We start from the raw sequence: 18,102 nt of genomic DNA on the forward strand, positions 1-18,102 counted from the left end.
CCTGATTTTAGTGGGATTTCTTCCAGCTTCTCACCATTTGCTTTGATGTTGGCTACTGGTTTGCTGTAGGTATGGGCCTTGAATTCCTGATATTTCCAAGACTTTTATCATGAATGGGTGTTGGATTTTGTCAAATGATTTCTCCGAATCTAAGGAGATGATCATGTGGTTCTTGTCTTTGAGTTTGTTTATATACTGGATTACGTTGATGGATTTCCATATATTGAACCATCCTTGCATTCCTGGGATGAAACCTACTTGGTCAGGATGGATGATTGTTTTGATGTTTTCTTAGATTCGGTTAGTGAGAACTTTATTGAGGATTTTTGCATTGATATTCATAAGGGAAATTGGTCTGAAGTTCTCTAACTTTATTGGGTCTTTTTGTGGGACAAGAGGAATTTCTTTTCTGGTCCAATTTATTTGGGGTTCTGTCGGCTTCTTGTATATGCATGGACATCTTTTTCTTTAGGTTAGGGAAGTTTTCTTCTATAATTTTGTTGAAGATATTTCCTGGCCCTTTAGGTTGTAAATCTTGATTCTCATCTATACCAATATCCTTGGTTTTGGCCTTCTCAATGTGTCCTGGATTCCCTGAATGTTTGGGGTTAGGAGCTTTGTACATTTTTCATTTTCTTTGACTGTTGTGTCAATGTTTTCTATGGTATCTTCTGTACCTGAGATTCTCTCTTCTATCTCTTATATTATCTGTGACTCCTGATCTCTTTCCTAGGTTTTCTATCTTCGGGGTTGTCTCCCTTTGTGATTTCTTTATTGTTTATATTTCCAGTTTTTGATCCTGTATGGTTTTGTTCATTTCCTTCACCTTTTTGTTTGTGTTTTCCTATAATTTTTTAAGGGATTTTTGTGTTTCCTCTTTAAGGTCTTCTAACTGTTTACCTGTGTTCTTCTGTATTTCTTTAAGGGAGTTATTTATGACCTTTTTAAAGTCCTCTATCATCATGAGATATGATTTTAAATCAGAATCTTGCTTTTCTGGTGTGTTGGGGTATCCAGGACTTGCTGGGTTTTGATGATGCCATGCAGCCTTGGTTTCTGTTGCTTATGTTCTTGCCCATGTGTCTCGCCATCTGGTTATCTCTGGTGTTTGCTGGTCTTGCTGTCTCTAACTGTGGCTTGTCCTTCCTGCAATCCTGTGTGTCAGTACTACTGGGAGACCAATTTTCTCTGGAAGGAATTTAGCTATGGAGAACGGTGGCACTGGGTCAGCTCTGGGATGCAGATGGAAATAGGAAGGATCCTGTCCTTGGCTGTTCCTTGGTTCCTGTGTCCTGATGGCTCTGGGTGGGTCCTACTTGGGCCAGGAATTTGAGCAGAAGTGGTGGTCTTACCTGTGCTCACAGGTGTGTTGGCACTCCTGGGTGACTAGCTCTCTCCTGTAGGTATTTGAGTATGGAGCACTGTGGCACAGGTTCAGTTCTTGGGCGCAGGTGGAAACCAGAGGCCTCATTTTATTTTTAATTATGTATTTGCATGTGTGCCTGTGTATGGATATACACATCTGAATAAAGTTGCCCGGAAAGGTGAGAGGAAAGTAGTATCAGGTCCCCTGTAGTCAGAGTTATAAGGAGTTGTATTACATACAGTATAGCTCCAGGGATGGATCTGACTTGGGGCTGTGAAGGCATGAAGAAATACCAGACAAAGAGACACAAAGAAAACCTGGGTTTGGGTAGACTGGGCTCTATCATGAAGAAACAGCAGCACTTGTAAGCTCTGTGTGTTCATTATATACAGGTGAGCAGAAAGTTGGGGTTATTGCAGACAGGTAAACAAGAAAAAGAGGTATATACAGCTTAACAAAGGTAGGTTTAATATAATATAGATAAACAAGACCAAGACGGCAAGTTTAGCAAATCTCTGTAGGTTAGCAGTCTTCAGGCCATTAATATTCAGGGAGAGGAAGTTAGGGTGAAGATTTTTAATAGTTTTTATTTTATTTTATTTTATTTTGCACACACAGTCAACATTCTAACACAGATCAGAGGAAGGTTTTGCCATCACTCCAAGCTTTACCATTGAGGAGTAGGAAGGCTTTGACATTTTCCCATGGATCTGATGCTAGGGTACTGGACACTACTGGCTCATGTTAACAATAAACATATTCACTCAGGACTTCACACACTTAGGAATTCTCTTGCTCTTCACAGAGCTGTGAGCCACTAGCAGGGTTAGTGGAAGAAAAACTGGAGTCCTCTGCAAGAGCAGTGTATATTCCTCAAAGCAAAGACTGAATATTGTATTTTTACCTACTTATCCATTGATGGATACTCAGGAAAACATCAGAGATTAATAGAGTGGATATAAATACAAATTTCATCTATATATGCTGCCTGCAATTGACTTGCTTGAAATCTAAAGGTTATAAGGAGTGTCACAGTGAATGGATTAAAAATAAAATTAATCAAAAGGAAGCTGGAATGACTACATTCATCTTAGAAAAACTAGATTTCATGGCAGAGTATTACCAGGGAGCAATTATGTTCTTTGTGGTAATTACAATACAAAAATGGCCTCTAAGATTCCATCACTTAATGTTAGAACATGATTAGTAACACTTTATTGAATCCTGGGTGATTTTTTAAAAGCAGATATAAAGGACAAAATTTGGATGAATATAGGCTTGTATTTAAATACTATGGCATTTAAATATTTAATATAGTATTAAATATTGTTGCTTTGTCAGTCTCAAATTTCTTGGTGTGAAAATGGTAATGAGGTGACATTCCTAAGAGATACCTGCTATACTATTTAGGACTGTGATGTCAGCCTCAGCTTACTCCAAACTATGTAAGAAAGCAAAAGAGAAGGCAGGGTTGGGGAGAAACAAAATATTAGCAAGGGGTGATTGTGGGCATATGGAATTTTATTTTGCCATTCTTGTAAAATTTCTGAAATTTGAAAAGTCAAAATAAAGTATCAAGAAAAAATGCCATGTTTATCTTTAGAAAATTGAAAATGACATCTCCAGGGGAAGTAAGTAACTGGCTAATTGGTTAAGGGAAGTGTTTGAAGCTCAAGTTGACTATTTAGATAATCCAATAGGATTATTGCCAGCTTGAAAAAGATAGGAGAGAATTTTACAAAAGGTAGAATTAATCATCCTATGTCTGACTTCAATGTTTCTCTATCATTATTTCATCGTGGGTTCATCTATTGAGAAGCACAACTTAAACTGCCTTTGTATTTGTATGACTTTTTGCTTATGAATCTTAGAGCGTAGCAACTGATCCTGAAATCTTGTTTGCTTCTGTAACTGCAAACTCTAAATCGGTTAGTTTAAATTTTTTTAATACCCGAAAGAACATTTTAGACCTACAGTCTCTTTAACCCTGTCGTAGAAAGTTGATGTGTCTGGATTGGGGTCCCAGACATCTGTTTGTTTCCCTGACGTTCTTCTATAGAAGCTCCTAATTGCTTCCTTCCCACTCAGTCAAAGATTCTCAAGAAGGCTCCTAAAATTTATACATTTTACACACACAGAGTCACTGATGTTTGTTATCAGTAAAGGAGCCTGAGGAACACTGACCCCTAAATGCTTTACTTGACATTCCAAAGATCTTGCCAACAGTATCCAGAGATTGTCATTGCATTAAGCTTAAATGTGTGTGAGTGTGTGTGTGTGCATGTGTACATGTGTGATGTGCACCTGCATACAAGATGAAAACATTTCTACAAGGTAGTTACCACTTTCTAGAATGTTTTAATAAGGCTTATATAAATTACATTAACATCTTCAGCATATTTGTCTTGTTAATAAAAAAGAGTTTAATGTTCCTTTACAAGGTAAAGACTGTCATTAAAGGAGAAATGGAATGATCATACATATTATTCTTGCCATTGACAAGCACCACACCTTGTGAACTAACTGGCTAGGAGGGGTTAGACTGATGTTCCTGAAACTAGGCTTTTCCTCAGTCCAAAACAAAATCTGTTCATGAAGACTCTAAACCCACCAACCCTAATCTGTAATCAACTAAGCTACCCAACTTAGATCAAAGAAAGTTAAGGCATGCCTTTTAGGTATAATTTGAATGAAGATTATTCCCTGTAAACTCTATTGGAGTGCGTGTAAGGTGGGGGGAAGATGGAAGGGGACAGGGAAACAGAGACAGATAGAGATATCAGTTGAAGGTAAAGTTAAATTTTATGCCCACCAGAATGCCTGAGACTTAGTTGTAAAGGTTAAAATATGGGTAGGTAGGAAATAGAAAGAAAACATAGATAAGATAGCATAACATGGATGCGTTGTGTTCACCTCTTTGCCACCATTATATCTAATCTGCTTGCCTCCTGAGTCAAAGAGGATACCAAGTAATGAGTGACTTGGAGTAGCTTTGGTCTCTGTTATGGATTCACAATATTGGAGAATCCTGAACTAAAACACTGTACAGAAGGGGTGACCTAGTAATGGTGGTAGTATATATGAGTTTGATATTCTAAATGGATGATGGCCCTGCTTGGGTATTGGGTATGTTTGTAATCTCTGTGCATACTGGACAAGGCAGTTATAAACACTAAGCATTGCCACCCAATCCATTGTCAAAATGTGGGTTGAGGTATTTATATTTTCTTCCTTGTTTGGGTAAGGACATACATATTTATATTCATAAGATTTGTTCTCCTTACTTTTTCCCATTATGCATTATAAGGGGTAAGCTAACCCAATATTTAACAGTTAAATTGAAGGATAGCAGTGGGTTATTGTGATGAACTAAAAAACAAATAAACACTAACAAGTTCTAGGAAAACTAATAGATTTTGTGATCCTGCTTGCAGTGGGGGAAGAATGAATTCTGGATGTGTGAGAAATAGTTACATCACATAGGACAGGAGTGTGATAACTATTTACTTTATAAGCAACTTTAAAATAACTGACTGCATATGGATGTAGTCTGGACAAGGGTGAACTGCTATTATGTTATCCATTGTCAATCAGTTAATCACTACTATCTACTTCTGAGAGCCCTTATGTATTAGAGAGGAGAATTGGGATACAATATGCCTTCAATCCCCTTCCCTTTATGGCCTTGAGGTTTTCAATAAGGACAATACAAACTATTCTTTTCAAGTGAGAAATGAAATCTTATGCTTACTCAGATTTAGCTACATGTGGGTTAGGAGGCCTTTTAGGGAGGTCTTGAGAAACCTCCTCTGTTTGTGCCTGCTAAAACACTTGATGAAAGCTTTGTCAGAGATGTTTGGCAACTGGAGTAGTTTTCTGTACTGCTTTTGATCATCAATCCCCATTGTTGTGCCACACAGATAGTCAGCATCTGTCTCTCCAATTATCGGTAACCCTGGTTCTTAACCTTCTACCATCTGATATTTCAATATGTATGCAACTTGAAATTATTTTATTAGACCAACCTGGGTTTTTTGGTTGGTTGGTTGGTTGGTTAGTTTGGTTTGGTTTGATTTTTTTGCCTTCTTCTTTTCCTTTGTTTATTAACAGAGCCTTAAAGCTACAAGCTTTCTGTGAGACTCAAAAGAGACTGGACTTCAGCTTTTAAACAGTGTTGTAACTGCTAAGACTTTGGGGACTCTTAGAGATAGACTAAATACATTTTGCAGAGATAGCCATGGCCTTTTAAGACCGGAGACAGAATGTTGTGGTGTGAATATAAATATTCCACGCAGCCTTATATGTTGTATGCTTGGCTCTCTACCTGTGTCATTTGCTTGGAAATTGGTGAAAATTTTGAGGGTTGAATCCTAGCAAGAAAAATGTAGTGGGGCTGGTGAGATGGCTCAGTGGGTAAGAGCACCCGACTGCTCTTCCGAAGGTCCAGAGTTCAATTCCCAGCAACCACATGGTGGCTCACAACCATCCGCAACGAGACCTGGCGCCCTCTTCTGGAGTGTCTGAAGACAGCTACAGTGTACTTACATATAATAAATAAATCTTAAAAAAAAAAGAAAAATGTAGTAAATAGAAGTATATGCCTTCAAAGTTAGACTATATTCTCAGTCTTTACACTCTCTGCATACCCTGTATAGCAGGATATTCTGTCCATGTACTGATATTAGTCATGTACTGAGTCCACTGGAACCATGAGCTGAAATAGACCTTTACTTCTTTAATGTATTTGGTCACATTGATGATAAAAGCTGTCAATGAGTACAGAATATACACAGGATAGAAAACATATTCATTAATAATATCAATCTCTGTGAACATCTCATTCATTAATTTCAGCCCATCTTCATTAATTAAAATTCGGGTCTTTATATACTTGCATCTGGTCTGTCTATCATCTATTTTTTAAGGGTGCACTTTAGTTCCTGAACTTATGAGAACAAGGTGCAAATAATGAGAAATAGAACAATATTAGAAACCTTTCGTCAGCTATGAAGAAGAAACTTGGGTGTACAAACACTTTATTTTTACTATCCAAGTGAATAACTTTAGTGGTACCCAGACATGTGTCCTCTTATACCATTTACCTTAGGCTGGTAGCCTCTTAACCTATTGTTCTCCTCACAGAGTTAACTAGAGAAACATATATGAAGATCTTTTAAAATGAAGATCGTGTGTGTATGTGAAAAGTCAACTCTGAAGTTTGTATTGGACCAAAGTTAATATGGAGCAGCAGGAAGCCACTTGCACTTCTCCTTCCAAGTCCATAGTCTGATATTTATTATTCTTGACAGGAAGATAGACTGCCAACTTTGTTTTTAATTATTTGAATAGAATCACATGCATCGTTCTCCGTATTCTCGTGCCTTCCTCTGAAATCCCATCTTCTGTGTAACTGATGCTGATGAAATTGCCGGTTTTGGCATTAGTGCTTCTGTCAGCCAAGTGAGATGGACTGAGCTAATATCCACACCCTTAAATGAAGCCAGAAATACAGATTCCTCTTTCTCTCTCTCTCCCCTAGCTCTCGACCTTCTCTCAACTCTTTACCTGCCACCTTCCAGACATACTGCTAGTCTCTGTCGCATCTAACTTGGCACCTGAATAAACAATTTCAAGTATTTTGTAATTCCCTACCTTTCCACCCCCATTTTTCTTTTCCTTTTCTTTTGCAAAATACTTGAATCTTCTTTTTATATTCTAGTATAAACATGGAACAAATGTGTAACTCATCATAATGGACATCTGTTACATGAATAGTGATATCTCCCAGATTAATCACTGTTTCTATTCATTTGGAATTAGCAACCTGTGACTTCAAGTAACTCCCTGATGAGATGGAACACACATTCTTTTAACAGATGTATAGAAATAGGAATAAATCTACAATTTGACAAATGTACCAGATGCAGAACACCATGAATGCTTATAGGAAGAAAATATAATAACTGTCTTGGACTAATATGTGGTAACTCTGACAAAGAGGAATTTATACAGTCAAAACTTCTTGAAAACTGCCTCAGCTGCATAAGTGTTTTCTAAACTCTGGCCCTAGGGCCCTGTAGTTTCCTGAGTAAGTTTTCTCATGTTACATGCTTTCCTTGGAGACTTGAAATTCCTCATCACTTAGAAGCAAGATAGGAATTTGGAATCTATGATGCATAACAGAATTATCGTCTGTAGCTGCCAGGGTCTAACTGGCTACCCTTCCTTGTTGAAGTATGTTCTCAGAAAAAGCTTGTTGCTGCTTGTGCTAGGATTTTGTATCCAAGACATCTATCATATATGAGCCGTTAAGTAATCAAGGCAGCATAATCTAATGATTCATAGTTATATCCCAGTGCACTTTTAGATACAATAGTGTGCTCAACCAGAAGGACTGTCCAGCATGAAGTCTTGGCTGAGTTCATTTAGGCTATGAAATAATGCTAACTTTTATAATGAAGTCACTCAGTAGTTGTTTGTTGAGCACCTCTGTTCTAATCTCAGCACTATTCTCATTTAGAGTGTAAAAGCATGGGATTATCCCTTAAAATGAAATAGTGTTAATGAAGGAAACAGATTTTCCTACACATGAGGTCTAAACTGTATAATGAGTCCTTTGATAAGAAGCAGTGCTGGAAAACGGTCAGTTTCTCCTCAGGGGTCTAGAGGCAGAGGAAACACAATCTAGAAAAGGCTAGAGGGAGCCAGAGGAATTTTAACAAAGCCAGAGAGTTATTAAGCAACGTCTCTGGAGAATATTAAATATAAGGTAAGCACAGAGTGAGAATGGTATTGAAAGCATCAAGGAAAATGAGTCAGATGAAAGGCCATGTTAGGTCACAGACATTGCTGTCTGAGAATCCAGAAGGTTCTCCTAAGTACAGGGCAACGTCCCTCAAGAAGACAGCCATACAATAGAGGTGTAAATCCTTGCCACTATATCTTAATGTCGAACCTTTATAAGCATACGTATGAGTCATGGTGTACTGGAACATTCTCACTGAGTAATTTGAAGAGACTCAGCTAAACCATCTATTCCCAAAGGTATATAGACCTCTAAAAGATATTACCCCAGGCTGTGGGAATAACCTAAAGGGTAGAGGGCAGAGGGCACATTCTAGGACCTAAGATGAAGAGAACTCAGTCATGATTGCCAGTTAACTGGGATAGGCCCTTTGTTCAACAATGGAGCCTGGTGGAAACAACCCTGAATCTAGGATACTGGAGACATCTCTAGTTCACTCTCATTCTCCTTAACTGCCTCTGTTGTAGAGTATATGAAGGTAGGTAGTATGCTGTCAACATAGGTACTTCAGGGGCACGAGCCAAGCCTGTGAGAGATACAGAACTGAACAAAGCCTCTCCTTGACTGAATCCTGGATCAAGTTAAAGCTGAAGTTAACAGTAGGCAGATGGGCAGAATAGGAGACAGAGAGAAAGAGGGAGGGAAAGAGAGGGGAGAAAGAGAAAGGGGGAACTATCTATCTTACACAAACAGCAACCCAGTGGGCAGGCTATGATGGCTGGAGGAAATTAGGAGAATTTTTTTCAGATGAGAGCTGAAAATACCTTGCCTGACTATACTCTACCCTACCCTGAGGTCATAGTACATCAGTGTGCCTTCTAAGCTTTCAAGATGAAACACAGGATAAAATGGAATTCTCCGGTCAAATTGAACAATTTGAATGGGTAGCAAAAGTTGGAGTGTAATGTATCCCTTGGTGTTTGCTCTGGAAATCAAGGGTGATCTTTTCATCATAGGTCACATGCTTAGGGACAGCATGCCTTTCGCTGAGACTTCTGAATCAGGATGAAAGGAATCTTTGGAATTTTAATCCTGGTTCTTAATTACAGAAATTGGTCCTGGGATACTTGATCCTTGGGAGAAAAAAAAAGACATACTAATATTGAATCACTGTGGTTTATTTTGTTGGTGCAGATAAATGTTTGAATCTGTAGCCCATGATAACACAATCTACACATCTATACAATAGGTCTTCCATATATACTAGAGATGAATCCTTAACACAGGAAGCCCTAGGCTGGGAATCAGTGATAAACTTTGATTTCCTCTTTTAAGGTTTTAGAAGAGTTTGAGTATGGGGAAGACAAGGCCCCCAAATCGTACCAGGATATATAGGTATCAGGATAGGGAGATTCAGTTCTGCAACACGGTGGCCACTATGAGGCTTTACTTTTCCTTCTACATTACAACAGTTTGGTTTTTAGTCTTCACATGGTATATAAACTATGGTTAAAATCTACCATCTGGTCATGACAGAGCTTTGTGCCATGATATCATGAGAATACCCATGTCCCAATAGGAGGTCAAACTGAAAATAGTTGTTGCAGACTGATGATAACAGTTACAAGATAGAAAAACACTTTATGACATGGCTGAAGGTAACCACAACAGTGCCAGAACCAACTTATAGAACAGTCAATGAGGTCTTTATTAGGTATATCTGGAGAGAAGGGCATACTATGGCATGGAACAGACAGAAATCTAACTGTGTAGAATGTTAAAAGTGTGTACTACCAAAAAGTAAAAGCATTTGGGGACTGGAGAGATGATTAACAGGTTATGAACATATGCTGTTCGTCTAGTGGACCCAAGTTCAATTGCCAGTACATATGTCAGGTGGCTCTCAATTGACCATTACTCCAGTTCGAGAAGTATCCAACACCTGCACACACATTTGGATATTAGTACCATGACAGGACCTGTTTCTCTAATGGGTCATTTTATCTGTTACTGGGATGGGTATGGAGATATATATAATATATATTACATATAATAATAATTACATATATATATATTGTACATGTATATATATACGTGTGTGTATATATATATACATAACACATATATATTCGTATGCATTGTGTCACACTTTTTCTGTTTAATGGGGCTAATTACTAGAAAAAATTCTTCCCTATAAAAAGTCAAGTTTTGATTTCCATAGTTGCTTTATCACTACTACATTAAAAATCTTTATTTTTTTTGAGAATTTTGTACAGTGTGCTTTGATCATACTCATCTCAGCTCACAAATTTCCTACTCATCGAACTTTGTGTACTCATTTTGTTTTTTTTTAACCCATCAATCAAGGCCAATTTATGTTTTTTTCCCTCAGATTTTTGAAGGTGTGACCTTTCACTGATCAATTGAAAACTAATGCCCCCCAGAAGTTATCAATTCTTAATAGCTCTGTGTGTTCATGTTCATCCCCCTCTCCATTCTGGGATTTGGTCTGGCTTAAGTTTACCTAGGGCTTTTGTATGGTGTCATAACCACTGTAAGTTCATATGTGGAGGTGCCTTGTTGTGTCCTGAGACTACTGTTTGTATTTACCCACTGCCACTTCTGGCTCTTACAGAAATGGTCCATGAGCCTTGGGATGGGAAAATATAAGTATCCTATTCTGCAGTTTCTTATTTTCTGTTCTTTGGCCAGTTCTAGCTATTTTTTTATTAATCACCATCTATTGAAACAGAAGATTCTCTAGTAAGGGCTGCATTAATGTATAAGTCATTAGCAGCTGATTTAATACTATGTCCACTTAACAGAATTACACTAGTAGGTTCTCTCCTTAGAGTCTATGGCTTGTCAAGCCTCGGGTTTTTGGCCTGAGAATAGTGCAAGGTATAGGTTTAATCTTGTGGAGTGGTAGTTTAAATCCAATTTGAAAAGTGGTTGGTTACTTCCATGATATTTATGCTACTGTTGCACCAGCAGATATATCTTGCTAGGCAAGATGATGTGTACCTTATAGAATTTACAGCTGGGTAAGACTAACTATTGCTGTTTTCCTTGGTAGGATGAACAGCAACTTCCAGCGCTCTGAACTCTAGCCAGAAGATTAGTACCAGGTTGATATGTTCCTGTGATTCAAGTTCATGGAGTCCTCAGCAATTGGATCTTACTGTAAAGGTATGGAGGGCATCCGAGAACATTGGAAAGACTCTGTAATGGTTAGGAGTCTATGGGACCTCATTGGACAATTACCAAAGGAGGTAATCTATTCCTAGCACTGAAATTTTACTTCTTAGCCTGTGATGTCTAGTAGGGATGTTCTCATCTCATTATAAAGTAACTTCATTGTTTATTTCTCTCTTTTTCTCTCTCCCACTTCTCTCCACTAATAGGGTAATGGCTTCTATATAGCTTTTCTTCTGTCCTCTCTTCCACACATTTTACTTCAGTTAAATATTGCTTTGCCCAGGAAGTCTCATACATGGTAGAAGCTTTGGTTTAGAATCAACACAGACATGAAAGGTTATATATGCTGAACTACTTAGAACAAATCCTTGACCTTTTTTTTGCTCTGAGGTTTGCAGTGATCCTTCTCTCCTTTCCTTCCGTGATTTCTTTCTTTTTCTTTATTTATATGTTAGCTAGGGTTTCTATTGGTGTGAAAAGACACCATGACCATAGCAACTCTTATAAGGAAAACATTTATTTGTGTCTGACTTACAGTCAGTCCATTACAGTTAGTCCATTGTCATCATGACAGTGTTCATGGCAGCAGACATGGCAGGCAGACATGGTGCTAGAAAGGTAGCTGAGAGTTCCACATCTAGATTGGTAGCCAACAGGAAGAGGAGCAAGTGATCCACTGGGCCTGGCTTGAATTTCTAAAATCTCCAAGCCCACTCCCAGTGACACACTTTCTTCAGCAAGGCCGCTCCTACTCATACCTACTAATAGTGCCAATTTCTATGAGCCTATGGGAACCATTTTCATTTTAACCACCATAATTTCTTTTGTAATGATTATTTCTGGAATGGGGATGATTAACTGTAATTATTCTTGTGAATGCTCATGTTTTTATATACTAAAGACCAGACTACCTAGTATCTTTTTTAAGTGAGTCCAGTTTGCCTTCGACATTTTGCTTTGATTTTACTCCTACATAGTATCGCAGGGCCCTGTACCAGGTCTGGAACTGGACATCTTTCCAAGAAATAGTGATTTGCAATGGAAAACGGACTTTATGCCAAAGTCTAGGAACCTAAGGATTGATTTCTGCTGAAAGTCATTGTTCCTAGGCCACTTAGTTAATAGCTATTATATATATATATATATATATATATATATATATATATATATATACATATACATATACATATGTATATGTATATATGAATGATTTATTTATTTATTACTATACATAAGTACACTGTAGCTGTCTTCACACACACCAGAAGAGGGTGTCAGGGGGGCTGGAGAGATAGCTCAGCAGGTAAGAGCACTGACTGCTCTTCCAAAGGTTCTGAGTTCAAATCTCAGCAACCACATGGTGGCTCACAACCATCCGTAATGAGATCTGCCATCCGTAATGAGATCTGATGCCCTCTTCTGGTGTGTCTGAAGACAGCTACAGTGTACTTGCATATAATAAATAAATCTTTAAAAAAAAAAAAAAAAAGAGGGTGTCAGCTAATTACAGGTGGTTGCTGGCATTTGAGCACAGGACCTTCGGAAGAACAGTCAGTGCTCTTAACCACTGAGCCATCTCTCCATTAACATAATTACTTCTTGGTTATATATTATAAAATAAAATATTTTCTATCAGCAGTGTAGGTATTGTTACAAGATTAAACAAGAATCAATGTTAATAAAAATTATACTCAACTACTGATGAAAAATACCAAACTCATAGTTGTGGTTAAGATTTAATGATTGTCTAGGTGAATATCCTGTACTGAATCCTGGAACATTGTCACAGTATTGCTATTGGGCTTGACTACCAGGCTGTATTGTATTTGCCATATTTCTCCACTCTACGGGTAATCGTTCTATACCTTTCCAGATACTATTGAGAAGTTATTATATATAAATCTCATTTAAGGAGTGAGGAATTATTCTCTATAGTATGACTGATGTATATGAATTATTTTGAATTTTCTACATGGAAGAGATTTTTGTTCTCTTACTTTTCAATCAATTGTTTGTTCATATCAATATAGAGTCACAGATATTTTTTCCTTAGAGATATAATCCAAAACTGCTTCCTGTATGTTTTTGCTTCTACAGTTTTACCTATGAATACTTGGAAGAGGTCTTTCCATTAACATCTATGTCCCTGTGACATGCTCTCATAATTATGACTGGTTTTTATTACTAGTATTTTCTTACTGAGCATTTGATAAGTATTCCAGGCTCCTTCTATAACTGTCCTATCTCATACCTAGGCTAAATCTTTTGAACAATGCTCTATGTATACAATCCTTCCCCTAACTCTTCCATAGGGGTCCCCAGCCTCACTCTAATGCTTAGCTGTGAGTATCTGCATTTGTCTCAGTCAGCTATCCTGAGTGTAAACTAACTTGGACCCCTGGGGGCTCCCAATACTAAGCCACCAGGTACCAAAGCACATACATGGGCTGATCTGAGGCCCTGACACAAATATAGCAGTGAAAGTATATGTGCCTAGTCCTGTAGAGACTTGGTTCCCTAGGGACGGGGAAAGCCCAGTAGGGCACTCTCTCAGAGGCAAGACTGAGGGAGTAGGGGGGAAAGTGTGAAAGAGGGGACCTAAAAGGGGGACAATATTTGGGATGTAAATAAATAAGATAATTAATAATAGTAGTAATAATACTAATAATAAAAATAAAAGAAACATATCTGGGTGCCAAGTGAGCTTACTGCTACTGAACTCCCTCAGTTACTAGAAAAAGGAAAGTTATGTTTGTAGATTGAACTATGTGTGTGCATCTACCTGTAGATATTTTCATACATGAACATACATATCTATATTAAGCTAAGCATAAAATAGTATTGATTTGGTCGATATCCAATTAAACATAGACATCTATATTTGTTCCTAATTTAGAGACATGTTTCTAGAGAAATAAATATGCCAGTACAAACTAGAAGAATAGTTGTTGTTGTATCATTTATAGAAGAGAATTATTAGAAATTGATAAGATACTTATGAAAGCAGAATTTTCTGTTCAAACTTTTTCTATGAGGCATTTAATCACTCATGGGCTGGTGAGGTGGCTCACAACCATCCGCAACGAGATCTGGAGCCCTCTTCTGGAGTGTCTGAAGACAGCTACAGTGTACTTACATATAATAAATAAATAAATCTTTAAAAAAAAAGTGCCATAAAAAAAAACACTGTCATGAAGTGCATAATCACTAAATATAATAATGCAACAAGAAGATTGTGTACAATTTACCAATAAATTATAAAAGTAAATTATTGAGTAATATAATCCTAGTTTCAAGTAAAAATACAATAAGTCTATAAAGACTGTATAAAAATTAGTAACAAATTGCTAGGAAAAGCTGTAGGATTTCAAAGGGATTGGAATACTTTCTATTCATATAGTTATTTTTAACATATTCTCTTTACATCCCACTTACTGTCCCCCTTCTGGTCATCTACTCCCACAGTGCTTCCATCTATCCTCTCTCCCTTTTACCTCTGAATGTATGGAGCCCCCCCAAACCCCCCACACCCTGCCACTTCAAGTCTCTGCTAGCCCCCATTCCAGTTGTTTAGGACCCACATCAAGACAAAGCTGTACATCTCCTACATATGTGTTGGGAGGCCTAGGTCCAGCCCATGTATATTCTTTGGTTGGTGATTCAGTATCTGAGAGCAACTTCTTCTACAACTTCTACAACTGAAGTTCTCTTTTCTGTTTCTTATATTATTTTGGTGTTGCTTGCATCTGTTTCTCCTGTTATCTTCACTAGGTTTTCTATCTGTAGGATTCCCTAGTTTTTGTTTCTTTTATTGCTTCTATTTCTGCTTCCAGGTATTGCACAGTTTTATTTATTTCCTTCACCTATTTAATTGTATATTTCTGTATATTTTTAAGGGATTAATTTGTTTCCTCTTTTGTAGATCTCTATGGAGAAGCGACTGCATCATTGACTGCATCCCAGAAGTGGAAAGTAGTAGCTTCCACAAAAGAAGAAATGTGGTCTGGAGGTCAATATGGCTACAGACAGTTTCAGAGAGAACGAGTACCGCCTCAAAACCATCCCAGTGATGGCTACCATACAGTACTTAATGTGCCAAAGAGACCACCTCTGCTTGACAAGATACCACCTCAAGTAATGAATGTGCCAAAGAGACCACCTCTGCTTGACAAGATACCACCTCAAGTAATGAATGTGCCAAAGAGACCACCTCTGCTCGACAAGATACCACCTCAAGTAGTTAATGTGCCAAAGAGACCACCTCTGCTCGACAAGATACCACCTCGAGTAGTTAATGTGCCAAAGAGACCACCTCTGCTGGATAAGATACCACCTCAAGTAGTTAATGTGCCAAAGAGACCACCTCTGCTTGGCAACATACCACCTCTGCTAGGCAGACCTGATGAAGGATATTACAGTCATGATGCTTTCCGAGTGTGTGATGAGGGTCAGAGTTTTTTTCGTGATCAGAGAAGATCAAGAAGAGATGATCATTCTGCAAGCTGGCAGCCTAACTACAGGAACAAGAGAGGTGGTCTTGGAAGAAAAACCTTCTACTCTTCCCATCATTCAAGAGATCGGTCTTCCCAGTATGCAAGAGATCGGTCTCCCCATTATGCAAGAGATCGGTCTCCCCAGTATGCAAGAGATCGGTCTCCCCAGTATACAAGAGATCGGTCTCCCCAGTATACAAGAGATCGGTCTCCCCAGTATACAAGAGATCGGTCTCCCCAGTATACAAGAGATCGGTCTTCCCATTATGCAAGAGATCGATCTTCCCAGTATGCAAGAGATCGATCTTCTCATTATGCAAGAGATCGGTCTTCCCAGTATGCAAGAGATCGGTCTCCCCAGTATGCAAGAGATCGGTCTCCCCAGTATACAAGAGATCGGTCTTCCCAGTATGCGAGAGATCGGTCTTCCCAGTATGCAAGAGATCGGTCTTCCCAGTATGCAAGAGATCGGTCTTCCCAGTATGCAAGAGATCGGTTTTCCCAGTATGCAAGAGATCGGTCTTCCCAGTATGGGAGAGATCGGTCTTCCCAGTATGCAAGAGATCGGTCTCCCCATAAAAGGGATGCTCCTTTCGTCAGAGAATCACCTGCAGGGTGGAAGAACTCCCAACACAACAGATCTGGCTCCATTATCAGTGGTAGAAGCTATGCTCTGGAGCAAAGTAAGACACATTTATCCCCTAAGTCTCAGAATAGACTTAAAGATGGATCCAAGCAATCTTTGAAAATTTCAAGAGATAATTCATCCCCAAGATCATCCGCAGTTTCTTCATCCAAGATGTTAGAAGACAAAACCATCAGGCTAACTGAGAAGGAACTTTCTGAGGCTGAAAGCAAGTGGGCTAACGAAACACTAGAGCAGTCCAACAAAAATCACTTGGCTGAAATTTCTAAGTTTCAGGTGAGGTCCATGGCACCCGTAGTTATTGATCAGACAGAAGGACCCAAGTCAAATACAGCAAATGACATAGCAATGTATGAAGACAGCCAACTTAGCAGCCGCACTAAAGCCATCATATCGAAGAGCAAAGAGATCGAGCAGGCTTACCAACAAAATTGTGAGACTTTTGCAGTAGTGGTGAAAATGCTGCTTGACAAAGATCCCTCATTAGAAAAGTCTCTCCAGGTTGCACTGAGACAAAATTTACATGAAATAGGTGAGCGCTGTGTTGAAGAACTCAACAGTTTCATTGCTGCGTACGATAATTCTCAAGATTTTGGAGACCCTTTTAAGAAGTAGTACACAGGTCAAAAAATTTTTTTTGGTTCTTTTCTCCTTGGATTGTGTAAATCCTTACTATTTTGTGATGAAGAAAAAATACTTTGATAGCTGAACGCATTTCCAATAATAAATAAACATCTACAATAACTTTTCAAGTATCTTAATTAGAATTTTTCCCTATGTGTAGAATATTCTACTCTATCTTCATACACTTACTCCCTTCAAAAATAATGTTCAGTTATTTTAATGTCCAAAATAAAGCAGTTCTGGTGTGGACCTGTGTACTAGAGGCTCTCCAGCCCATCAGGATGCGAGGGTTCAGGCAAAGGAGAGAGATGGGAGTAGGGAGGGGAATCGCCTCTGCTGCTGCAGCTGCCTCCACCTCCATTGCTGCCTTAGATGCTCCCAAGACACTAATCCTGTTGCCCTACACTGAGTCAGGCCTGGGCTGAGTCAGTGAGAGACCAAATAGCCAGGGAAGAATGTTGAGGAGTGCGGGGGGGCTTCTGATGGCATTTCAAAAGAGCAGATCTCATTCCAAGCGTCAGTGCTACAGCTCTTATGACAGAAGCTGTCAGACAACAGAGTAATTCTCACACACCTTTATTCCTTCTAGATAGGATTCTTATATACAATTTTAGGATGAGTCAGGGTCTGACAACAGGTACTTCCTATTGGCTTGGTCTAAGGGCTTGGGGATACCTTATCTACATATGGGAGGGCTTGGGATGCTGCTCCTATGTGACTGATGGACACAGGCCTCTGTATGGGGGGTGGGGCTGTGGGGGGCTATAGCTATATAACAGGAGTCAGGGGCTCAGGAGAATGGCAAAACACCTTCGCCTTTAGTCACTTCAGGGTCACCTGTGCTCGACCAGTAACCAGGCTACCTCTCACAGTCCACTGCCCCACATTCTGGGAAGCACTTTTCTGTATTTAACTCCTATTCCATAGTTTTCCATGATGTTTTAGGATAATCTTGAATACCATGTAAAGGTTGTCTTTGTATTCAGATGTTGATTTCTGTACACCAGAGTATGGAGTGCTGTTGTGACTT

At 38.7% G+C, this 18,102-nt stretch overlaps 1 protein-coding gene across 6 annotated transcripts in view; it reads left to right on the top strand.

Moving 5' to 3' along the window:
* Positions 1-17,175, top strand: part of LOC110286899 (periphilin-1-like) — a 49,221-nt gene extending 32,046 nt beyond the window's left edge. For 5 of the 6 annotated variants that reach the window (XM_029472929.1, XM_029472931.1, XM_029472932.1 and 2 more), the window contains 2 exons: positions 11,188-11,300; positions 15,232-17,175. In XM_029472929.1, coding sequence (XP_029328789.1) covers positions 11,267-11,300; positions 15,232-17,063 — 1,866 coding nt within the window. In that variant the 5' untranslated portion in view covers positions 11,188-11,266 and the 3' untranslated portion in view covers positions 17,064-17,175. The remainder of the gene's footprint in view (positions 1-11,187; positions 11,301-15,231) is intronic. The other variant, XM_029472933.1, reaches the window with a different exon arrangement.
* Positions 17,176-18,102: the final 927 nt, after the last annotated feature.

This window comes from Mus caroli, chromosome X (assembly GCF_900094665.2).
Source record: "Mus caroli chromosome X, CAROLI_EIJ_v1.1, whole genome shotgun sequence".
NCBI lineage: Eukaryota > Metazoa > Chordata > Mammalia > Rodentia > Muridae > Mus > Mus caroli.